The sequence below is a fragment of the Mugil cephalus genome, chromosome 19 (assembly GCF_022458985.1).
Source record: "Mugil cephalus isolate CIBA_MC_2020 chromosome 19, CIBA_Mcephalus_1.1, whole genome shotgun sequence".
Classification (NCBI taxonomy): Eukaryota; Metazoa; Chordata; class Actinopteri; order Mugiliformes; family Mugilidae; genus Mugil; species Mugil cephalus.
In genome coordinates this window covers 1648553-1674495 of record NC_061788.1, presented here as the reverse complement: position 1 = coordinate 1674495, position 25943 = coordinate 1648553, and the positions used below count along the sequence as shown (strand labels likewise).

Sequence of the window (25943 nt, the reverse complement as noted above, 5' to 3'; positions counted from 1 at the left end):
ACACTTACTGAGACACTTACTGAGACAGTCACTGAGACACTGAGACACTTACTGAGACACTTACTGAGACACTGAGACAGTCACTGAGACACTTACTGAGACACTTACTGAGACACTTACTGAGACACTGAGACAGTCACTGAGACACTTACTGAGACACTTACTGAGACAGTCACTGAGACACTTACTGAGACAGTCACTGAGACAGTCACTGAGACACTGAGACACTTACTGAGACACTTACTGAGACATTCACTGAGACACTGAGACACTTACTGAGACACTTACTGAGACACTTACTGAGACACTGAGACAGTCACTGAGACACTTACTGAGACAGTCACTGAGACAGTTACTGTCTGCGGCTGTTCAGTGTCTCCACATACCGGCCTACTGTTCTACCTACCTGCCACCTTTTTGTGTATGTTTGTGTTTGTATGTGTTTGTATGTGTTTGTATGTGTTTGTACAGTGAGTCAAACACTAATGTGATTTGCTGCTGGTGGTGCGTTCAGGTGCAGCAGATGGCCGTCCGCTGTCTGCAGAGGAACCTCCGGGCTCTGAGGGCCGTGTCCAAGTGGAGCTGGTGGAAACTTTTCTGCAGAGTTCGTCCTCTGCTCGACGTCAACATGGACAACGAGAGGCTCAGGGCTAAAGAGGTGCACACACACACACCAACACACAAACAAACACACACAAACACACATGGTGCATTACGTGTACATCTATAAACACTTGGTGTTGGAGGGAGGAACTGTTCACATCTGCTCTAAAAGATAAAGGCTGAATGAATCGTTTAAGATGCTCTGATAAAAAAAAGTTTCCTTTTCCTTTTAACTTAGTGGTAGTAATACTTTTATACTTTTATCATATTTGGCAGTGGTTTATATTTTTTAGCAAATTGTGATATTTCAAACTCAAATCCCATAAAGCTTAATTTTTACACTGTGAAACCTAAATTGTTACATTGTTGGACAAAAGTGTCCTCTACAAACCGAACCCTAAAAATAACACGTTAAAGCAAAAAAAATCATATATTTAGAGACGTTAAACATTGAACAGGATCAAATTGACCCCAAAGATTAATAATAGGAGGGTTAATGTCAGAAGGATTCACTTTGGGGATGGAAGAGTTTAGCATTTACCATCAAAAATGACTGAAAAGGAGATGCTCCTTTCTGCAAACTGCTTCATAAACTCAGGTTGTGTTTTCCAGAAGTTCCAGTAGTTTCAGACGTTTCATGTCTGGTGTCGTTTGTTAAATCTGTGCAGGACTAAAGTTTAAATGTGAAATCTTGCGGATTTGTTGAATTTATTCAACAAGTCTGTGTTGATTGAAACAGACACAACAACTTATAACTTCCACCTGTGCTGTTTAGCATGAAGCATTAAAAGATGACGCAGTGAAAAACACACACACACACTTAAATGTTTCCAGATGTTGTTTAAAAGTGTTTTCACTTCGTCAGGATGAGATATCGGCTCTGAGACGACGTCTGGAGAAATCAGAGAAGGAGAGAAACGAGCTGAGGCAGAGTGTCGACGGCCTGGAGACCAAGGTCTGACGCACAACAACACAACGCAACGCAACATGCAACGCAACATGCAACGCAATACAACACAACACGCAACACAACACAATGCAAGACACGAGATAATACAACACACACTCTGTGCTGATGCTGTGCTCCATGTGTGCAGGTTACAGCCGTGACCTCTGAACTCAGTGACGAGCGTTTCCGTGGCGATGCGGTGGGTCAAGCTCTGGACGTGGAGAGAGCAGAAAGACTACGACTCAGCAGGGACAACAGAGACCTGCAGGTAGTAATCTATTACTCTACTGAGTAGAGTAGTAATCTATTGCTCCTCTGAGTAGTGTAGTAATCTATTACTCTTAGCAGTAATCTATTACTCTTTGCAGTAATCCATTACTCTTAGTAGTAATCTATTACTCATTCATCTGCAGGCTCGCTTAGACCAGTGCAAAGTCACCATGGAAACTCTGGAGAAGCAGCTGGAGGAGGAGAAGCAGAGAGCTCAGCTGGTGGAGAGTCAGAGAGGAGTAGGGACAGGTAAGGAACCAGGAGGCTAGGACACGACACGACACAACACGACATGACACGATACGATACGATACGATACGATACGATACGATACGATACGATACAGCTAGGCTAGGACACGACCCGATACGACATGATACGACACGACCCGATACGACATGATACGACATGATACGACACAACACAACACGACACGACACGACACAACACGACACGACACGACACGATACGATACGATACGATATGAGACGATACGATACGATACATTATAATAATATAATACGATACAATACGAAACGACGTGATGCAATACGATACAATATGATACGACACGATACGTTATGATACGATACGATACAGATGGTTTGAAAGAGGAGGAAGACATTATGTAAAATTTGAAAACTTCTCTTTGAACAATGGACTAAGCTACAATTAAATTAATGCTGCAATTAATCTACAACTCAGTCTGAACATTTTCCCCACAATAAGTTTCATTCACACCTTTAGAGTCTGATACAGTATCATTCATTAGAGGAACAAAACAGGATGAAAACAGAATCCAGTCTAAACTCTTCACACTTTTTGTACCAACCAGTGACGATGAGAAGTTTAATGAAGCAGAACGAACAAATAATAAAGTTTGAAGTTTTTAAAGGCTTTTAAAGGTGCCTCCTTCTGCTTCACCAGAGTTTGTCTCCTCAGCTCCGGAACAACTGACTGGAGACAAATCAAAGAGAGAGGGAGACAGATTTAAAGTGACCCTGACATTCACCCCCTGACAAAGTCACCCCCCCCCTTCCTCCCCCTTCCTCCCCCTCCTCCCCCCACAGACAGTGAGCTGGCCATGCAGCTGGAGTGCTGCCAGACGGAGGTGGAATTTGTCCGCAGACGGCTGAAGCAGACGGAGGAAAAGCTGGAGACAGAGAAACAGAGCCGACAACAGCTCGATACCAAGGTGAGGCCGGACACGGCGACGTGCGCGGCAACGCTGATGGGAGATTAAATGTCTGCAGGCCGTGACGCTCTGCGTCGCTCTGTGTTTGTGTGGAGGTGGCGGAGCTGCAGGCCCAGCTGGACCAGTCCAGGAAGAGCGCGACCGAACTGAAGCGCCACTGTCGCCGCGTGACCTCCGACCTCCAGGACGCCCGAGTCCTGACCGACAGTCTGCAGAGCCGCATGCACGAACTGGAGCGCAAACAGAGGAGGTCTGGGCCCCCCCCACCCTACACCCCCACCCTCACCCCCACCCCCCCGTCCTGGTTCTGATACCTGGTCTCATTCTTTAGATCAGATCTGACTGTCTAACAATCTATTATCCAACCTATTACTCCACCTGAATAGAGTAGTAATCTATTACCCTACTCTACAACAAACAAGCTCACAAACTCCACAGACTAGTAATCTATTACCCCATTACTCCACCTCAATAGAGTAGTAACCTATTAATCTATTACTCCACCTGAATAGAGAAGTAATCTATTACCCTACTCTACAACATGCAACCAGAAACAAGTCCACAAACTCTACAGAGTAGTAAACTATTACCCCATTACTCCACCTCAATAGAGTAGTAACCTATTGATCTACTGCTCCACCTGAGTAGAGTAGTAATCTATTACTCTACAGAAACGATCCCACAGGCCGAGGCCATAATCATAGTAAATAATGAATAATAATTAAATTGGACATAATTGTAACTATTATCGTAGGTTTTGTCTCCACTTCGACCAGATGCTGTTTATTGTCTGTAGTTTTGTCCATTGTTGAATTATAAAGAGTCCCCGGTATCGCCCCCCGGTATCGTCTCATGCAGGTTTGACAGTGAACTGACTCAGGCTCTGGAAGAAGCCGATAACGAGAGAGAGCAGAAGGACAAAGCTTTCCACGAGAACACGGCTCTGGGGACGGAAATATTCACGCTGCGCCGCAGCCTCCAGGTCAGAGACTCACTAACTAGCAAGTACTCGATTGAGGACGTTGGGACTTGCTGCTACTGAAAATGAACAGATTTATATATTTCTTCTTTTACATATTAGTGATTTTATTATAACATTGAGTGAAATAATCTCACGCGTGAGGACATAATTCATTCCAGAAGCTACTTCCTGTTCAAAGACGATGCTTAGTTTTTTTCTAATCCCAACTAAAAGGAAATGGAGAGATTTAAAATGCATAGCAAACTAAAGGTCCTTAGAGCTGATCACAGATTCATGAACGTATTAATGGATGTTTTGAGTGTGAGCTGAGCTGTTGCGGTGTGTTCGTGTGCAGGAGAGCCAGGCGGAGGTGGGACGTCTGCAGAAGCAGAAGGAGGAGCTGTGCGCTCAGATCCGTGACCTCAGCCTCCCCGTCGACCTCGCCGCCGAGTCGCTGCCCGACCTGAAGAAGCAGCTCCGCCTCCTGGAGAGCCAGGCCGCCGAGAGGGCGGAGGAGGTTTCCACGCTCGGCGCCAGGATCCAGCAGCAGCAGCAGGTGGCGCCAGAGCGGGGAGAGGACGTCCGGACGCGTTCAGGTACCCTCCGGCTTCCTGTCCCCTGTCTCACCCGTCTCCGTGTCCTCGTCCTCGCAGGTCCACATGAGGTTCGAGATGGAGATGGAGAGGATGAAGCAGATGCACCAGAAGGAGCTGGAGGACAAGGAGGAGGAGTTAGAGGACGTCCACAAGTCCTCACAGAGACGAGTGAGTCCAATATGTCCGACCTTTGAAAGACAGCAATAATAAGACAGCACAGAAGACGAGGGACGAGTAATTCTTCTTCTTTTTCTTCTACTTCTTATTTTTCTTCCTCTTCTTCTCAAACCTTCTCCTCCATCTCTTCATTTCTCTCATGTCCTGTCTCCTACTAGAACTTATAATAATAATAAATAATGATGATGATGATAATAAAAACCTTAGCGCTGATATGTAGCATGTAGCTTCGGTGACTTGTTTCTCTGGGGAGTTCCAGCCGTGTGGAGCAAATATCATTATTCTTCTGGAGAATTTGATTAAATAACGACTAAATAAAATGTCTGAAGGTTGAATTGTGTGTTCGTTGCCTCCTGTAGTGAATCAGTGGGATTCTGTGGAGGAACAATTTGGGTTCTTTAGTTTGATCCTAATGTACAGATGGAGATTGGAGCTGGTTCTGTTTTACTAGAACCTCTGGAGAACATGTGAGAACATGTGAGCTCTGTGGTGTTTGTAGAAACTCTGGGTCCAGGTCTAGTTTCATGTTACTGAGACATAGAATCAAAGAGCTGCTCCTGATCTATTTTGGGTTCATGTCTTTTTAGTTGAGCTTCATCTCCCAGCTCCTCAGGGCTTAGAAGGTTTAAAGTAAATCTTTTTTTTTTATTGATAAATGTGTTGCAACCACTGATTCTACCCTGCATCGTGCATCCGCTAAGACGGGCGGATTTAATCTCCTCCTCTCCGAGCTGAAGTTTGAAGAGTGGAGCTTTAAATCGTGTAAACTTCCTGATTCCTTCCCGCTCAGTAAGAGCTTCTCGTTGGTTGTTTCTGTGTGTTCAGCTGAGGCAGCTGGAGATGCAGCTGGAGCAGGAGTACGAGGAGAAACAGATGGTGATTCACGAGAAGCACGACCTGGAGGGACTCATCGCGACGCTGTGTGACCAGGTGAACCCTCACAGAGTCTGTTCATGTGATGATGTGAACACTGAGAGCATCTAAATGAAAAAATGATCATTAAATTAAATAAAACATCCAAAATATCCTAAAGACGATGTGAGCTAGTAGGTTTTATCTGCATCTTAAGTTCATTTAAGAATTAATTATATTTATAAATGTATTTTATTAGCCTAGCTTAACGATGCTAACGATGTGACTAAAATGTTTGCAAGTTCAAGCCCTTGCAACCATTTTAGTCATGTGCAGAGCAAACAATCATTGTGTTAAAGTCATGCCTCTGTGTTGGTCAGTTATTAATAGTTACTGTTGGAGATTTTAAAGCCAAATGCTTTGATCCAGTTACAGTAAAATTCAGTATGAATCAGGACCAATGAGATACCTCCTAGCCTAGCTTAGCATAGCCACACTCAATTCTTATAAGAATATTTGGCAACTGAAGAAGCTACATGGATGAGAGAAACTTGTTTTTAGCTGTTTTCTTTGGATATAGAGACAAAATGAAACGTGTTGGTCCAACCAGCAGCAGTGAGGACGTATGTGGTGAAGTTACAGGACGTCTGTTATCAGCCATCACACACGTGTCACCTTCATGTCAAATACAGATGACTGTTAGTTGGAGCCAGTAGGTGTTTTGCTCTTGTTGTATAAGACTCTGGGCTGTTACGGTTCGTCTTTGAGGGGAGGATTAATGTCCGGTGTGATCTTGTAAGGTGGGACACCGAGACTTCGATGTGGAGAAGAAGCTGAGGAGGGATCTGAAGAGGACTCACGCCCTGCTGGCCGACACCCAGCTGCTCCTGGCCACCGTCGACAGCTCGAGCCAGAGCATGCCCAACGGCAGCAAAGACCAGATAGAGCGTCTGCACTGTCAGGTATGCTAACCCCCCCCCAACCCCCCTGCAGCATCCTCCCCTTCAACTCTGACTCAGAGACCATCAATTTTCTCCTTTTAGCTGGAGGAGAGCGAAGCGAGGCGAATGGAGGCCGAGGGCGTCCAGACGACTCTGGCCCAGGAGCTGGAGAACACTCAGATCGAACTGGAAAATATCTGCAAGCAGAAGAGTGTGGTGAGTGAGGCTTCTATCTCTGTCTGTCACTGCAGAGAAAATGAACTCTGAAGCTGCTCTAGTGGATATTTTTTGTATTATATGACCTAAAACCTCATAATAATAATAATAAAGAATAATGCAAAGGGATGAAACTGGTGTTAGAACTGATCCAAACTTCTACAAGATCAGAGCGTCTACTCCATAGACTGTATATAAATATGGACTCAACACGTCTGCACTTCCTTTCATTGGTCCAAACTGATGCTATTTTCCCGGAGACACGGGCGGCGCCATCTTGTGACTTTGTAGCCAGAGTTTGATCAGTATGGTCAGAACAATATCGATGCCCCGCCCACTCTTCCTCCAGACTCACTGGCGTCGCTCTGCTCTACCTCCACCAACTGCAAGGAAATGTTGGATTATACACTGAACTTTTTTTTTTTTTTAAATGTTTACAACTCTCATGGTGGTTGTCGTTACATCACATCCTGTTTTTAAAACAAACAAAAAAACAAAACTCCAATAAATGGACACTTTCATCGACATTATATTACCTACCTAAAACAGAAACCATCTTAGGAAAAATATTATTTTTGTGTTTTAGTGTTTTAGTTTGACCCAAGTCCTGCCTACTAACATGGAGAGGGTGGATCTTACAACCTATACTGCAGCCTCCAGCCACCGGGGGGAGCGCTACTAACTTTGGCTTCACTTTAGAGGAGCAGTTCCATCTTCATATACAGTCTATGTTCACACCCCAGACAGTTTGCAGCTTTAACGGTTTCCAGGAGGTTTATTTCCTCTGCAGATCTACATTTTTCTTCTCTTCTTCCTTCATAGCACAGTAACACAAAGTCAGACTGTGAACTCCAGGTCGCGGTTATCTCTTCGTCTCAGGCCGAGGCTGTGCAGACGGACTGAATTATAGATGTGGCTGTAGATTAGCCGCTAACCTTTCATTGTGACCTCCTTGTCTGGGTGCGTCAGGTGGACGAGCAGTTAGCGCTGCTGCAGCATGAGAAGCTGGACCTGCTGAAGAGGCTGGAGGAGGACCAGGAAGACCTCAACGAGCTCATGAAGAAACACAAGGCGCTCATCGCACAGGTGCCTGCATGCTCAGCTCCCACGCCCCATTGATCCCATAATCATCCCCCTAATAAAAAAAAATCTAATCATACTACTACTCCTCTGTCCTCCCCAGTCTTCCAGTGACATCACCCAGATCAGAGAGCTGCAGGCTGAACTGGAGGAGGTGAAGAAACAGAGGCACTCTCTCCAGGAGGAGGTAACCTTTGTTCCTCAGTCAGGAAATAAAAGCTTTATGAAGCGGCTGCGCTGTTGAAACTGTCCGGGATGAGTCTGGTAATGGGTTTCTGGATCATTTAACCTCCTTGTTGCGGATCTTAATAGAACCGCTGTCACGCTCTCTGATATATCCCTGCATAATTCGTCCCTCCAAAAAAAGCTTCTGGCTCACTCCTCCTCTCCTCCTCCTACTCATCATGCAGCTCCAGCAGTGTGTGTCCAAGGTGCAGTTCCTGGAGTCGTCCACCGTGGGGCGCAGCATCGTCAGTAAACAGGAGGCCCGGGTGTGCGACCTGGAGAATAAACTGGAGTTTCAGAGAGGTCAAGTCAAGAGGTTTGAGGTGAGGGCGCGTGAATCCTCTCCTGGTTTTTTGTGGCTAATTCTGAGCCGGTGTGACGGTGGTGGTGGTGCGTTCGCTGTGTCCATGTGCAGGTGTTGGTGCTGCGTTTGAGGGACAGCGTGGTCCGTCTGGGGGAGGAGCTGGAGCAGAGCGCCCAGGCCGAGGCTCGGGAGAAGGAGAACGCCCGTTACTACCAGCAACGGCTTCAGGACATGAGGCTGGAGATGGAAGACCTGAGTCAGAGGGAGCAGGACAGCAGCCGCAGACGCATGGAGCTGGTAAATGAAAGCAGAGCTGCATGGGTTCGAGTTAGGGTCTGTATAGACTGTATGTAAATATGTACACCACGCCTCCTCCATAGACCGTATATAAATATGGACTAAACACGTCTCCTCCATAGACTGTATATAAATATGGACTAAACACATCACCTCCATAGACCGTATATAAATATGGACTAAACACGTCTCCTCCATAGACTGTATATAAATATGGACTAAACACGTCTACTCCATAGACTGTATATAAATATGGACACGTCTCCTCTATAGACTGTATATAAATATGGACTAAACACGTCTCCTCCATAGACCATATATAAATATGGACTAAACACGTCTCCTCTATAGACCGTATGTAAATATTAGATGCCACCTTTCCTCTATGGACCGTATATAAATATGGACGCCATGTCTCCACTATAGACTGTATATAAATATGGACACAACGTCTCCAGCATAGACCGTATATAAATATGGACTAAACACGTCTCCATCCTCCATAGACTGTATATAAATATGGACGCCATGTCTCCTCCATAGACTGTATATAAATATGGACTAAACACGTCTCCTCCATAGACTGTATATAAATATGAACTAAACACGTCTCCACCATAGACTGTATGTAAATATGGACGCCACGTCTCCAGCATAGACTGTATGTAAATATGGACGCCACGTCTCCAGCATAGACTGTATTTAAATATGGACGCCACGTCTCCTCCATAGACCGTATATAAATATGGACGCCACGCTGCAGCAGCACGATGAAACAAGATCAGAGGGCTGCAGACAGAGTCCAGCCAGATTCCAGATTCCCCCTTAAACGTCTGGAACAGTGCAGCTCAGATAATTCAGTAACACCCTGGTTTATTGTGCGTATCAGAGCCACCTTCAGATCGTATTCTCTCACCACATATTTGTTTAGTAAAGAGGAGAGAACAGAAATGGAGACAGCTGCAGAGGCGGAACAGTTGCTCATTTTTCTTTGGCTTCCCTGCCTCCTGCAGACGGATCAGCACCACCACCAGTACCACCACCACCACCAGTACCAGTACCAGTCTACCTGGATCAGAACCTAAATCTGAGGCCCTGCAGGCGTCACACACATCCACACACATCCACACACACACTCTCCCTCCAGGCTACGACTGAAACTTAGCTCTCACTTCCAGGAGGAGTCGCTTCTCTGCTGCTCTCATTAAGAACAACAACAGCTGCTCTATTATCTGGAACATTTGGAAAACATCTCTTTCATTAGAGGAGGCTCTGATGGTGGCGGCGCTAACAGTGGGGGGCTAATTCTTAGTCTGGGAGGCTTTTGGTGATTCTCGCAAAAGCTGTTTCATCTGAGCCGCATTTCTGATGTTTTCTTTGTTGCAATTATATTCATTTATTAAAAAAGTATTTTCTTTTTGAACCGTAAAAGGTAAATTGTAACATTTTAAAGCTTGAGGAGGCGACACGGAGCTGCTTAAACGTTTCTTCATAGATCTGAATTTTTTATATTTCTGCATAAAAATAACACGAGTCCTGAAAGTCGACAAAGAGAAACCAGTGAAACAAAGAAACAGAAACGTCTCCAGCTGCTTGGACGAGTTTGATCCCAGAACAGATCAAACTCGTTTGGTGTTTCCTCTCATCAACTGATGCTACAACATTTCTACTGGATGAAGGTCCTTCCTTCCTTCCTTCCTTCCTTCCTCCCTTCCTTCCTTCCTTCTCTTTAAGTTTTCTCATGGAGAAGTCTTCAGCTGTGTCTCTGGACGTCTTTAACCTTGTATCTTTCTTCTTGGGAAAGAAATCACTCGTCACTCTACAGGAATGTTTCGGGATGATTTTGTCAAACAACAACAACAACAAACCGGAAAAATCAGATTTTTAGAAATGAAGGGAACTGAACCTTCTCCCCTGACACGAGGCCATCGAATGGACTCAGTTAGCTTCATTAGCTTCATTAGCTCCATTAGCCTCGAGGAATCTGAGCGCACTTTAAGGAACAAGCTAAATGTTTGGGACTTCGTCTTCTTCTTCTTCTTCTTTTTCTTGCATCTCTTCACCTCCTCCCGTGTCTTTTTGGAGCCCGTTCATTATTTTCTGTCGCTGTTGTTAGTTATTCTGAACTAAACGAAGGTCGTCGCCGCTCGCCTTGTTTTATCCCACGGACGAGGACGAGGACGAGGATGAGGACGAGGATGAGGATGAGGACGAGGATGAGGATGAGGATGAGGATGAGGACGAGGACGAGGACGAGGATGAGGACGAGGACGAGGACGAGGACGAGGACGAGGATGAGGACGAGGATGACGATGAGGACGAGGGATGAAGAGGGTTAATAACGAGTCCGGTCTGGACTTCGCTCACAGCAGATTCCTTCATGACCTCTGAGCTGAGAGGAGCAAAAAAGAAGGAAGGAGCTTCAATAATTATTCAGTTATTAGCGCAAAGCAAACGCACAAGGATGCCCTTTAACAACCTACCAACACACACACACACACACATGAATAGACATATTCATACCTCCTCCTCCTCCTCCTCCTCCTCCTCCTCCTCCAACGTCATCTCTCCCTCTGACTGTGATTAATCCTCATTGTCTCTTCAAGGTTACGGGCGCACACACACACACACACACACACACACACACACACAAACACACATGGTTACGTGTCTCTATGACAACCGCTGCAACCCACACCCGTCTCCTCAAAGCCAACAAAGCCAATAACTTTGAAAGCCTACGAGCTTTTTGTGTGTGTGTGTGTGTGTGTGTGTGTGTGTGTTTTCTTCCTGCGACAGGACGACACAACTAAAGAGTAAATAAATGAAATAAATCACTCTGTTCTCTCAGCGTCACGTAATAATTTCTTCTAAAGAGGCCGAGACAGAGGGAGGACGTTTGACTGATGAGCTAATATGGGCTCAGATGAAGGTGGTGTCTGTGTCCGGATTAGACCCGGAGGTGGAAACACATGTTGGTCCTGAACTAATCCGTCCGTGCGTTTGCAGGAGATGCAGGTGGAGGAGCTGAGCGCCGTCAGGCAGACGCTGCAGGCCGACCTGGAGACGTCCATCCGGCGCATCGTGGACCTGCAGGCCGCCCTGGAGGAGGTGGAGTCCAGCGACGAGAGCGACTCTGAGAGGTAACGTTGATCAGCTCTGAGCCACGTCTGCTCTGCTTCACTCCTCCGACTCAACCTTTTCCACCGCTCTGCCCTTCCATGCAGCGCTCAGACCGCCGTGGAGTCCTTTACTCGAAAGAGAGACCTGTAAGAAACACAAGAGTGTGGTTGTGGTTGTGACCAGTGTCTTCGTCACAGAGCTCAGACTCTTACAGGATAATTCTCCTCCAGTCGCTTTTGGTCTTAGTTTCCATCCTCTGTCAAACTATTCTGCTTAAAAGAAGCTGGAGCTTCTACATTTCTGCAAAAAAAGTGACTTTAATATAATCAATATGATCATTTATGATCAATCACAAATCATCGTCTCAAAAAATATTCATTTTGCAGATTTTTAATTCAGTGTCACCACTAATTTCTCTTTGATTTCCAAAAACCATGAATTTAATTTTCTGAATATTTAGACACAAATTATTCAAACCGAGCTTTAAGACGTCAGAACAGACAAAATAGACCCATTTAAAAACACAAAACAGAAAAATGACGCCTGTTTATTAAGGAAAATGAGCCAATATTACATCATATCTGAGAGCTGATGACTGTTCTCCAAAAACAACATGTGTAGTTTCAAAAAGTTATTTCAAACTCCTAAAATTCAAGATGATTAATTTTGACCTTACATTGATTAAACTGTTATGGACTTCCTTCCTTCCTTCCTTCCTTCCTTCCTTCCTTCCTTCCTTCCTTCCTTCCTTCCTTCCTTCCTTCCTTCCTTCCTCCCTTCCTTCCTTCCTTCCTTCCTTCTCTCTCTCTCTCGTTGAGTTTAAGGCAGGAAATTACAAAACATATTCTTAAACTGAAGGAGCCTGAAGTGACACTAGGTTTTGTTCTTATTAACAATAATTAGAATAAAATTACAATAATAATCTTTATTTATATCAAACTTGATGGCAAAAAAACACATAAAATCTTCTATTTTACTTTTAAAAACACAAAAAAACACAATTAAACTCCTCTGCCCTGTGGATGTGTCCTTAATTAAAGTAAATTATTTATTTCCCACTTACTGAAGCTTGATTATTTTAGGTGATTATTACAGAAACTAATAAACCAGCCTGTTAATAACTGAAGCTTCCAGCTTCTACGAGGCCACTGAGCTCGTTCCTTCACTTATTCCAAAGTGGAGTTTATTTTAAGTTCCTCTCTTGATGTGTGCGATATTCTAATCCACAGAAACGATGGTCAAAGACGTGTAGAAACCAGAATGATCCTGTAAGCTGAGTCTGTCTGAGGAGGCTGTGCATGGCGTCCACATGCATGGCACAGCTGCAGAAATCCATCTTATCGCTCTGCTCCGTTCCCTATATTCTTATTTTTACTAAAGCCCCGTCATTAGCATATTACTTTCTTCTCCTTAATCACTAGTCTCCAACACGTTCTCCTCCCACGCTTCTAAGATGTACTTGAGATGGATATAAATAACATGTTCGGTGTTGGATTACGTACATTGTGTGAGCCTGTAAGTGTATTTACGCCGATGTAATAATCAAAGCGACTCCGATGCCCCTGTGGACGGTGGAGAGTGTGTTTTCCTCAGGGAGAAACGTCAGAGTGGATCTAAAGAGTCAGTTTCCACCTGTGATATTTGGTTATAAACGTAATGACAGAGCTTGAGCTTTTAACTGAGATCAGAACCTCCTGAGTCGTGGCCGAGGTCCTGGCTTGTAGTGGAATCATCAGCTGCTCTGTAACGTGTCGCTCTGCATGTTCAGGATGATTCAGAGCTGCTCAGAAAGTGTTTTCGCCTCCTTCAGAAGTTTCTACAAGGGTTTTCGCTGAAAGTCGACAGAGAGAAATGTTAGACTGGAAAATGAGCCAATATTACATATCTGTGAGTTCATTTCTGTAAATCTGTTCAGAAACGCTTCAATGTAAAGAGACTCAGTGTCCGTTTAGTTTCAATATAACAGCATTTGAGATGAATGTTAAGAGAAACTGGTTCATGAAGGAAAGAAAGAATGAAAGAAGGAAAGAAATGGGGGATTTCTCTGTTTTATTTGTGTGGATTCTCTTTGTCGTCTTTCAGGGAAAGTTTAAAATCATTTTTTTATTGTAGACTTGTAGAACATTGTGAAGCTGCAGAACTTTATTTGCGGCCCGTGGGTCGGGAGGCGTCTTCCCTTGTATCTGTGACAGTGTTGTGTTGTGTTGTGTTGTGGTTGTGTCCTGCAGTGACTCTGTGTCCAGTGTTGGTTCTGTCGGGACCGAGGATGTTGGGGAGGGGATCCGTCACTGGCTGGGAGTTCCCAGAGGAGGATCCCGAGCCGGTTCCACCTACAGCGGCCGTCAGTCCGTCGCTGACACCATGAGCACCTACAGCTTCCGGTACGTCTCATATCATCTATCGTTCCTCTGGTGGTTTATGTGACAGCAGCAGCTTCATGAACCAATCAGAGCTCTGGACTCTGTCAGATGCATGATGTAATATGTTATTTTCTTCTTGTTTCATTGATGAAAGTCAATGGATTCACCAAAATTCAAGTGAACCCATTGACTTCTTCTTATTTTTTAACTGTGTTCCAACTTTGATTCCTCCAGAACTAAACCACTTAGAGAGATTCTGACTTTTGTGACAGAAACTTCAGAGTCTTGTCTTTAAAAAGAGACAAAGACCATGAATGAGCTCCAACATGTTCATGAGCAGCGTTCAGTTTGTTTTGGGTTTGTCCTAAATAAGGGTTTTTTGCAAATAGGCTGGAATGATGAGAATGATTAGAAATTTTGTACAATTAACAAGAGGAAATACAGAGGGTTCCTCACTGACTGAAACCCATTGTTGAACCTTGAGCATAGAAAGACCAGAAAGTGAAACAGCATCTTCTGATGGTGTCTGTGTGGCTCGTTGGTCTAGGGGTATGATTCTCGCTTTGGGTGCGAGAGGTCCCGGGTTCAAATCCCGGACGAGCCTAGTATTTAGACAAAAGGAAAAGTTAACTGTTTAAGGTTCTCCTGGTGGTTTATGGGACACAAGTCGCTTCATGAACCAATCAGAGCTCTGGACTCTATGAGGTGTGTTTGAGTAAATGATGTAATATGTCATTTTCTTCTGATTTCATTGATGAAAGTCAATGTTTTCACCAAACTTCACCCATTAACTTCTTCTTATTTTTTAACTGTGTGCCATCTTTGATTCCTCCATGAAAACCATTCAGTTTCCTTTGTCCTAAATAGGTGTTTTCTTGCAAAAAAAAAGAGGCTGCGATGATGAGAGTGTTTTTCTTCTCCCTGTAAAGTTCTTGCGTGGACCCCGATGAAGAGGGTTCTGAGGCTGGAGGAGCCGGAGTCAGGAGTCCGTCCCGAGCCCCGTCCTCCTCGGCGCTGTCCGAGCTGCTGGACGGACTCCGTAAGCGCAGAGCCGGCGGCGACGCAGGAGACGGAGCTGGCAGCACCATCTCTCTGCCCGTCTATCAAACCACCGCGGCCTCCACCCTCAGACGCAGAGCTTCGGCCCTGTCCCTCAGCCCGGAGGACGCCCAGGACCCCAGACCTGGTCCCAGCATCCTCAAACCGTCCTCCCCGCTCCTGCCACGCGCCGCCAGCTCTCGCTCCGTCACCGACTCCCAGGTCTCCGCCGGAGCCTCCAAACTGTCTCGCTTCAACTCCAGCGAGTCCATCACGTCTCCGCCCTCGCTGCCACGTCTCTCCTCGTTGGCGTCCTCCCTCGCCGCCCGACATCGGCCCCCCTCCCTGGCCATCCCAGAGGAGGATCCGGAGGTGGTGCCCCGGTCCGCGACGACCCCCATGCAGCGCTCCCCTCAGGCCCCACGGCGCTGCATGCTGGGGAGCTTAGCCACAGAGGAAGGAGGCGAAGGCTCTCTGGGCTCAGAACCGATGGTCTTCCAGAACCGCCGCCTGACCGGGGACCGTGACGACGCAGCCTCCGACATCCTGCCCGCCATCCGGAGAGCTCAGTCCACCAGCAGCCTGGCCAGCTCCGTCAGGGGGGGCCGGAGGGCGCTGAGCGTCCACTTCGGAGAGCTGCCTCCGTCGACCCGCAGCAGGAAAGGCTCCGACACCGAGTCCTCCAGCTCCGGTGGATCAGGAGGAAGCTCCCAGGGAGGAGGAGCCAGGCGCAGGTTTGAAAGGCCGCAAGGAGAGAGACTGGAGGCGGAGGGCAGCGAGGGCGGAGACGTGGCTTCGGTCATGAAGAGATACCTGAAGAAGGAGGCGGACTGAAGGAGAACCCTCATGTGAGTAGATCTTCAGGTTCATTTTAATAATCTTCAAAGGCCACACGTACAAAAACAATCTGGTTTTCTCCGTTTTTTCTTCGTCACTTCAAGAATTTTCTCCATTACAAACTGCATCTAGTCTTAGAAAGGCTGTAGTACATATCCCAGGCCTATGGGTGGCGCTGTTTCTGCTACAGACGTGTCCGTAACCCTGTTTATCTCATCATAGTGGTGCAGTAACAGTACACACTGTCCGAGTCGCCCGACAACGGTCAATATCTGATGCAGCAGCGTCCTCCATTAATGATGGTGGGGTTCGTATCGGACGTCCACACGAATTAAAAAAATAAATTTTTATTTTTCATCCTGGGACCTGAATTCAAAAAGGTGCAGCTCCAGTCACTGAAAAATTCTAATCCATTGTGACGTTCGGCCTAAATGTGTAAGATTATGTTTCACCCCAAAAATCTAATTTGTGTAAAGACAAAACACCTCGGAGACACAGTGACGTCAATACACTTCTGCTTATCTCCAAAAACCTGCAAAAATAACAACAACCCCCCAAAATAAGATGATGATGAAAACAACCGTGTCGTTATGAGCGCTGGTGTCAGCACTTACAGCAAAACTATAATCAATATTCAGCCTCAGATAATGAGATTCATCAGCTGAAACCGATTCTCCTCCGGGAAGGAAGGAAGGAATGAAGGAAGGAAGGAAGGAAGGAAGGAAGGAAGGAAGGAAGGAAGAAGGGAGAGAGGGAAGGAAGAAGGGAAGAAGGGAATGAAGGAAGGAAGGAAGGAAGAAAGGAAGGAAGGAAGGAAGGAAGGAAGAAGGAGAGGAAGAAGAAGAAGGAAGGAAAAGGAAGGAAGGAAGAGGAATGAAGGAAGGAAGGAAGGAAGGAAGGAAGGAAGGAGAAGGAAGGAAGAAGGAGGAAGGAAGAAGAAGGAGAGAGGGAAGAAGGGGAAGGAAGAAGGGAAGGAAGGAGGAAGGGAGAGGAAGGAAGAAGGAGGAAGGAAGAAGGGAGAGAGGGAAGGAAGAAGGGAAGGAAGGAAGGAAGGAAGGAAGGAAGGAAGGAAGGAAGGAAGGAAGGAAGGAAGGAAGGAGGGAGAGAGGGAAGGAAGAAGGGAAGGAAGGAAGGAAGAAAGGAAGGAAGGAAGGAAGGAATTGAAGGAGGGAAGGAGGGAGGGAGGGAGGGAGGGAGGAAGGAATGAAGGAAGGAAGGAAGGAAGGAAGGAAGGAAGGAAGGAAGGAAGGAAAGAAGGAAGGAAGGAAGGAAGGAGAGAAGGAAGGAAGGAATTGAAGGAGGGAGGGAGGGAGGGAGGAAGGAATGAAGGAAGGAAGGAAGGAAGGAAGGAAGGGAGGAAGGAAGGAAGGAAGGAAGGAAGGAGAGAAGGAAGGAAGGAAGGAAGGAGTTAAATATTTCTCAGTGATTTGATGACTTGCGTGTTTTAAACTGAGTTTCTCAGATCGAGTTTCCACCGTTGTTCTCGCTGTGACTCATTCTTCTAATCCAGCTTTTAGAAGCTCTTAACGTTTGCTGCAGCCGCTTTCTTTTAATAAACTGCCTCGAGTGTCAAAGTAAATCCGAGACAAACATTAAAAGCTCTTAACTTCCAGCCCGGTGCCCAGCAAACAATGGTCCCTGCGTATTATTTCATTCCAGCTGAACACGCAGGCAGAAACATTGTGGCTGATTTTACGGATGTCGCTGTTGTGACGTCGTCGCCTCCCGATGGGAGTAGGTGTAGCGTGACTCATGCATATGTGAGCTGTTTTTAGTGGTGGAGCTGGTGGATGAATGCAGGCCCAGATCTGCTCATGCACACATGGAAAACACCGTCGCTCTCCGCTCTGACCGTCTCCACCTGTTCCTCAGATCAGCTGCCTCCTCGCGTGTCCAGCTGTGATCTTCAGACGACGACGCCGACCTCAGGAGGCTGAACGCAAAGTCACGGGAAACACGTTTGTTCAGTTCACAGCCTGAGTCCAGTGCATTTTCATATGAGGCCTGTTTGTAAATGAATAAAAGTTGAAAGAAAAGATGTCGTCTGTGCATGTTTGCTCTTATTCACTGATTCTCTCAAACTATTTCTGCACAAACGTGACCTTATAATCTTCATGAATCCACCCAACGCCGGCGTGGACGAGCTCCAGCTCCTCCGCCTCCGTCCACATGATAATAACTGTTAGATGTGATGGATGTTTTTATCTTTACCTGGTAGATGGACTCTTTCTGGGAGTAATTAACCTCCACTCTGTGTCAGTGAAGTAGTTCAAAGCGGCTTCTTCTCGACCGTCTGTGACGTTAAAACGCTGCTGTAAGAATTTATCTTTGTATCGAGACATTAGTGAAAACAGGACGGAGTCGTGTGCAGGACGTCCACATACATCCAGGTTTAATGAGGATTCTACGAGAATGAAAAGTTCTGAAACTTTTTTATTTATCCGACAAACTTCATCTAAAACGACCGAGCTCGTTTTGATCTGTGGTGGAGATTCAGTTTCTCCACCTTCATTTTCCAAACACTCGAATCTTCCAGACAAACTGATAAAAATAACGTGTTCCATCTAATTAAAAACATAAGGCAACTTCTGCATCATTTTATCCTGTAGAAAAGTAAGTTTCAACTTGTAAAAGTACAACTTTACTCACTAAGACGATGTTTGATCGACGGGATGAAATGATGTAAAAAGTTGCTTTACACTTTTTTATCAGTGCACGACCGACCTGCAGATAAAAGCCCTGGATAACGGTGAACATGTGTTTTAGCTGTATGAGCTCTTAAGAACGGACAGATCTGTGCAAATTTAGTAAATTGAAATTAACTGATCAGCTCATTTTTTGTCAATTTATCTTCATATGGAATTAGAATTAGAATAAGAAAAATAAGAAGAATAAAGAGATGGACTGAGTAAAGGATAAATAATAACATTTAAAAACAAATAGAACAGACTAAACAATAAACAAGTATTGTTATACTGTATAAAACGTATTGAACTGCAGCAAAAAGTAATGAGTTGCAAACAGATAATGATTAGTGGACACTGTACGGGCTCGTACACGGAGCAGAGTGAGTAATGAATGATGAGAGTGTTGAACCTTGAGGAGAAATAATGTTGCACATGTTACGAATGTTCATTGAACAGCAGCAGGAAGGAAAGAGCTCCTTAATCTTTCCTCCATCTCGTTTAGACGCTAGTTTGAACTGGAACAGGTCTGTATCCTTCCTTCAAAACTGATTTTGAAATGCAGAAAGAAAAGGAAGTTTTTTATCTACTATTAGTTTCTGTTTAGAAGTGAGGATAAAAACTTTTGTATTGAATTTTTCCTTTTCTAAAAACGTGTTTAATGACTCGAACCTTCAGCCTTTAGCACAGAGGAAGTTTCAGTTTCCTGAAACAACCTGCGGTTCAGTTGTTGCCTTTAAAGGATCGTAGACGCTCAGTAGGAGCTGGAGGGATGATGATCCACATCAGTGATTTCCTTTCTGAGCCGATACTGAGTAAAATTCAGGCTGATATCGACGATACCAATCCGATACTTTGTGTAAATCCACTCTAATGTGTCTGGTAAACCTAAAAAAAGTATTTCAAACCACAGCTTGATACAGAAAACAAGACATCAGAGTAATTCATTTATTTATTTTAAACTCTGATGTATACTGAGGTTGTGGCCTCGTTTACTATGTAGCCGAGTTAATACAACAGAAAAACCAAACAGAGACACAATCACACAAAATAAAATAATAAGAGCATTAAAATAAATGATTGTTTAACTATTAAGAACTACTATAAAATGAAACCTTTCATCTTAACTGTTCTCTCCTCTTCTGTCCTCATCATAAACGCTTCATATTCTGTGTCGTGGTTTAACCTGAGGTTTGTTGTGTTGCTACAGCTCAGTAGTTTAGTTCCTTTCCACTCTGCTCCTAAGTATAGATTCTTAGTAGATCCTGAGTATCGATGTTTTGATTTAAGAGTCGATTTTAGAGCATAGAGACCTGGTATCAGAAGTATCGTTATTCCAGTATCGACCCTCACATCACTAGTGGAAACCTTCCTCTGTGGCCACATCACATCCTCGGTCACATCCTGAACCGACTCTTTAATCCTGGTTTGATTTACGCTAACGTCCGTACGATGCACCTCTTGTCGTTCCACCTCTTTTCTGCGGCTCCTCGGTCCGAGTGCGCGCGGCGTCAGCGTTTTATGGCTCCAGATAAATCCAGTTTATGTTCCCAGAGTCCTCTTAATGAAATAGATGAGTGGAGGCAAATAAAATTAAAACCAAGCTATTAATAATTGATGCCCTTTGCCAACTAAAACAGTCCATAGATCAGTGAGCTCTTCTTATCTGAACGCTGCAGGCCGCTGTACTCAAACACATCACCACAATAGAGGAGCTGCACAGGATCTGCACTTTAACAAATCTCCTCCGCCTCAGGGAGAACACTTCCTCTCACTGCAGTGAATTAGACAACAGGAATTAAAAAGCATTGTGTTCCGGTCCCGGAGCTCACAGAGGACGGACTGTTGGTTTAATCGCTTTTCTGAGGCTCTGTCCTGCTCACTGACCTAAAATGGTTCTAGTGGACGTGTCACTGAGGTAAAGAACAGGAGCGCGATGGGGTTCATCTGTTCTGGCTGTTTTCTGTCGTCAGTATATATCATATATACTGTATATATACACATATCATCTGTATCAACCCATATATATATAATCAGGTGTTCACGACATTTTCTACTGGTTGAGAGGAGTTAATGCAGTAAATTGACTAAGGATGGACTGTTTTACTGAGATGATGAGTGAATACTGTAGAATGACCTGTAAAACAAGTTAGCGTAGCCACATGTTAGCACTGACTGGAGACATTTACATTTAACAGGGACAGTCATGGTTTCATTTATTTTGACACATTTATTCATATTTAAACACATTTATTTAAAGTAGAGATTGACCAATATATCAGGCCAATATTTTACTGTATTTTACTGGTACCCCCTGGCAAGATTTACAGACGGGCGCATCCACAGACAGCCCTGTGCTGCTGGAGACGCTGTGCAGCCCATACATGGCCCCGCCCCCCTGCCCCGCCCCTAACGGGCAGAGTACGTGCAACCGGAAGCTGAAAAATGGTTGTACTGGTGGACATGTTGAGTACTGCTAAAAATAATTTAAAAAAAGCTTTTGGTTATTTTTTTTTATTTAAAAACAAACAAACAAAAAATCAATCAACCTAGAATCTATTTACGGGGATTTGACCCTTGGATTCTTAGAGTTCAATTAATGTTTTTGGTTAAATAGAGATTTGTAACATTTGTTACCATTGTGCCACGTTTATCATGTAAATGGAAGGAGAAAAGAAAGTATCGGCTCCAAATATTGACTGCGTAGCATCTATTGGTCAATCCTGATGTACAAACAAAAAAATCGATATCGGCCCTAAAAAATCCATATCGGTCGATCTCTAATTTAAGCTGCTGTGTCTGTGACGTCAATAGCAGCGCGACCAGATACCGTAATAACTGTAGTCTGTGCACCACAATTTCTTCAAGTCTTCTCATTTTGCCACAGCTTCATTTTTCGTATCTTTCCATCTTCACCGTGTGTGTTTAGAAGCGCTACGTTGAAAATGCTCCGGCCTGAAACACGTTCTGAACAATGTGTAATCAAATACACCGGTACAGAGTTACATTAAACATTCACATCATGTTTTCTTTTCTTTATAAACGGCGTCTTGTGTGAATCCGTCTCCCTGCTCTGCTCCGTCTCAGACCTGCAGGCCGCTCCAGGCAAATCCCCGAATGAATGAAAGCGTCTTTAGCTGCTGATCGCTGTGATTTTTCCTGCCTGTGTTCCGGAGGGTATTACAGAATATTTACCGAGTCCTTTTCGGTGGCAGCAGTCGAGTTGATAACTGAAGACGATTCAATAGATTCTTTCAACAATGGAGCTGTATTTCACGGAGGGAACGGGACGTGTCGGGCTTTGTGTGTGTTTACGACCCGGCTCCAGGGACCCGACATAAACTGGAGGCATGATGACAAAATAAAGAGTTTATGTCTGTAAAGAGACGTCAGGTGAGACGTGAGCATCCGAACACTAGTCCAGGCTCTTAAATATAAAACACTGTGTAGTGAGGAGGCTGGACACGAACCAAAGAATCATTTTTAAGAAGAAAAGTAGGCGACAAAAAGCAGAATGAGGTGGAGTTATTTCAGAAAACTAAAAGACCTGTTTATAAATTTAGAGCTCTATGAGTAATAAATACAGTGGGTTATTTATTGAATGTGGCACATTAATATTCTTCCATATACTTAAATATTAGAAAGCCTGCAGGAACAAAAGCCATTTTTTTCAAATTAAGAGAGGGAACTCATAATTCAAGAGGGCTCTTTATGTATTAAAGAACAAATGTGAAATTAATTTTAAAAAAAGCAAGAATGTGAAAATGAAATTTGAAGGGACATAACTCAGATGTTGGAGCAATTGTTTTTGGTTTATTTAACTTTCATGTATTTGTTATATTATTAATTATTTCAATGTTTTTATATTATTATAATATATATTTATTTGAGTTTTATATATTTGTTATATTGCCATTATTTTATAATATTGATATTATCGGGCTTCTGCTTAAATCCTTTTCTGGTCAATGACTGAGATGTTTTACTTCGCGTTGAATCAAGTGAAAATAATAACGACCAAAAAAAAAGAAAGAAAAAATGAATTAATGAAAAGGCAGAAAACTCACAAACAGGTAAAAGTTTCAAGGTAAGAACAGGAAACGCAAAGAAAACGGGAATGAAACTAGTGAATGACGGTGCATAGAAGCAGCGGTGCATTGTGGGAGGTGGAACCTGCTCCTGGTTCTGACTGAACGGACTGAAGACGTGAAAAAGTGGAACCAGGAACCAGAGAAAGACGCTGCAGGAACCAGATCTACTCGGAGGATCCGCTGCTTCCAGGTGACGTCAGGTACAAGTTAGATGGTGACGTTGTGTTTTATAATTGGTTGGACAACAGGAAGAAGTGGAAGTGAGGTTAGCAGTTAGCAGTTAGCGGTTAGCCCTTAGTGGTTAGCAATTAGAAGTTAGCGGTTAGTGGTTAGCAGTTAGTGTTTAGCGGTTAGTAGTTAGCGGTTAGTGGTTAGCAATTAGAAGTTAGCGGTTAGTGGTTAGCAGTTAGTGTTTAGCGGTTAGTAGTTAGCGGTTAGTGGTTAGCAGTTAGAAGTTAGCGGTTAGCAGTTAGAAATTAGCAGTTAGCGGTTAGCAGTTAGAAGTTAGCGGTTAGCAGTTAGAAAACAGTTAGAAATTAGCGGTTAGCGGTTAGCAGTTATTGAAGCACAGCAACTTATCGGTTTTGTTTTGTCCTTTTATTCTTTGGATAAATTGATAAAATCTGTGTTATTAATTAGTCATTTTTTTCTTTTTGTGCCTATAAAAATAAATTTATTTAGTCATTTTATTACTTTACTTTCTTATGAATAATGTCATGTAACAGGGGTCCTCAATGTTATTCAACTGATGTAGAGATTAAGTACGGACCCCTACCTACTATATGTGCTCTAGATTAAACTCAGCCTAGTTCTATGTATAAATATACATTATTATTATCGTTTTGTATTCAATATTAAGCTATTTAAATAATACACAGGTTCAAATATTGTTGTTTTTATTTCAAACGTGTACGACAGTAGAGTGAATGTGCAACTGCTGTAAACATAAACATCATGACTGGAAACAACAGACGGATACAGAAAATAATTCACAGATTCACGTTTTAATTTTACTTGGGGCCTGAATGGACTCAGACAATTGTTAGGAATCTGAATCACTGTGTGTTTACATGCACGTGAAAAAAATGAATTATTGCCTTAATCAGACTATAACAGGAGAACTTAATGTAAACACAGAGTTCTCATTATCCGACACCCAGATAAAGCGATTGGAATTAGATTTTCTCCGGCATATAGTAACCGCAGTTTCAATCGGATATGAATGTGTGTGCGCATGCTCCATAACCACTGCGCTGGCGTGTGACCCCAGAACAAAAACATCCAAGGTAAACAGAGCCGACTGAGGGATAGCGCCATCTATCTGCATTACATAACATTACATACAAGATTAAAAAATGTGCTATTATCCCTATGGTTGTTGTTTAAATGCTGGTCTGCAGCATGAACGACTCTTGTCTATTATAATAGGTCAACTGGAAAGCGAACTGTATAAACGTGGTATTAACCCGCTGAAAAGACGCATATCGCCCCCTAGTGTGGAGGAGGAGAACATGTTCCCATCAGTTATTTGATTTTCTACGCTGCATGTGAACTGGAACAAGGACTGTAATCAGTTGAATTTTGGCTCCATTAAGCATGTAAACACACTGACTGTGTAATATGCAGCCTCATGATTGGCTCAGCAGGCTCTGATAGGGGCGGGGCCTATGGTGTACAGTAGATTGACAGGTCTCCACACGGCTCCTGTATCAATACAAAAATGTTGACTGAAAGATAACGTCTTCTGCTCCATTTATCGCTCTACTGAAATATGTTGGAGTCATGTTAATGTGCATTTAAAGAAATTTGAAGTTGTGGGGAAAATTTAAAAAAACAAAAAAACACACAATCAAAAAAACATAAAATATCTAATCTAATCAAGCAAAGATTTTGTGAGTGAACTTGGTGGTGGTTCAGGACAAGAGAACCACAAACTCCAGCCTAGAAAATGACCAGGTGGAGACATTTATTCATCCAGTCACTGCAGGATTGTTGCGTTCTTTGTTGTTTCCTCCGTGCTCTGTGTTTCCTCGTCTCTTCCACTGCTGCAGCCCTCAGTCAGTGTGTGGTGTGATGACACTGATCCTCCTTCATGTCTCTACCTGTTTGTGTTTATACAACAACGACAAAAAAAAAAAAAAAATCTGTCAGCGTCGTTCTGTTTGTTCTGTTTGTTCTTTTGTTCCGTCCTCTCCTGTTCGACCTCTGCACCTTCCCTGCTATGCATCAGGATGTGAGGTGGATGGGGTTGGGGGGATACTATGATCAGGCTGTCGCTGAGCTCGGCTCAATGCAAAGACTTACACCCCCCACCCTCCACCCCTCCATCTCCCTCCATCCCATCGCTGGATCTGTGGAGAAGAGACAACAGCGTGAGAACCGGGAGGAATGTCAGCAAAGTGGAGAGATAAAAGAGATGAGATTGGGGGTAAGATGGAAGAGGAGGGGGGGGATTATGAAGGGAAGACGATATGGGATGAGGATGGATGACACAGAGAGACACAGGAGGAGGAGGAGGAGGAGGAGGGGGGAGCAGATCATTCACAGAAATAATATCTTGTTTTTATTCAGCGCTGTGAGGCCATGTGAGAAGTTACGTCCAACATGAATGATCCTTCCTGTCCTCTTAGACAGATTAAATTATAAAAACATTTCCTCTACGATCCCAAACAGTTTCCACCACTAGGTGGCAGCCTGGGCTTCATAGCGCATCCACCTGCTCTTCTCCATCAGCGAGAAGGAACTCCGGGCCAGTAGGTGGCGATAAACCTTGGTAGCCAACAGGAACATATTGATCTTTGAACTTTAAAAATGATACGTTCTCTTATTGTATGTTGGTTTGCTGAGCAGCAGCTTTAAATGGTCATTTTTATTTATGAAAGTATGTGGTTATTTTTTGTTTGCTTGTTGAAGAGTGGATTCTTTAAACATGCATTTGATCACGATTATATTGAGATACTGTGATGCATGCACACATTTTGGTCTTTTGGTCTTTAAAATAGCCTTTTTGTCAGATATCTGGTTAGAAAGTGTGCGTTCCTATAGAGTCCTCATAGAGCTAACAGTAAATCTGTTATTTAAGTTCCCGTTAACTTGTCCTCCGTCATGTCTGACTGTCTTTCTTTGCTGCTCGGTTGTAGCTTT

At 44.0% G+C, this 25943-nt stretch overlaps 1 protein-coding gene and 1 non-coding gene across 4 annotated transcripts in view; both read left to right on the top strand.

Annotated features, from left to right (window-relative positions):
- The window catches only part of LOC124996694 (unconventional myosin-XVIIIb-like), a 37415-nt gene extending 19359 nt beyond the window's left edge, over positions 1–18056 (top strand). The window contains exons 24-44 of one of the 3 annotated variants that reach the window (XM_047569954.1): positions 515–658; positions 1469–1558; positions 1701–1820; positions 1966–2071; positions 2893–3017; positions 3113–3267; positions 3876–3999; positions 4334–4534; positions 4632–4742; positions 5577–5681; positions 6404–6565; positions 6647–6760; positions 7730–7846; positions 7944–8027; positions 8251–8388; positions 8481–8666; positions 11676–11809; positions 11894–11935; positions 14018–14170; positions 15079–16035; positions 17902–18056. In XM_047569954.1, coding sequence (XP_047425910.1) covers positions 515–658; positions 1469–1558; positions 1701–1820; positions 1966–2071; positions 2893–3017; positions 3113–3267; positions 3876–3999; positions 4334–4534; positions 4632–4742; positions 5577–5681; positions 6404–6565; positions 6647–6760; positions 7730–7846; positions 7944–8027; positions 8251–8388; positions 8481–8666; positions 11676–11809; positions 11894–11935; positions 14018–14170; positions 15079–16021 — 3354 coding nt within the window. In that variant the 3' untranslated portion in view covers positions 16022–16035; positions 17902–18056. Of the gene's footprint in view, positions 1–514; positions 659–1468; positions 1559–1700; positions 1821–1965; positions 2072–2892; positions 3018–3112; positions 3268–3875; positions 4000–4333; positions 4535–4631; positions 4743–5576; positions 5682–6403; positions 6566–6646; positions 6761–7729; positions 7847–7943; positions 8028–8250; positions 8389–8480; positions 8667–11675; positions 11810–11893; positions 11936–14017; positions 14171–15078; positions 16036–17896 lie in introns of all 3 variants that reach the window. The other 2 variants (XM_047569953.1, XM_047569955.1) reach the window with 2 other exon arrangements.
- On the top strand, positions 14682–14753 carry trnap-ugg. The gene has a single exon. It is a non-coding gene; the product is annotated as a tRNA-Pro (tRNA).
- Positions 18057–25943: the final 7887 nt, after the last annotated feature.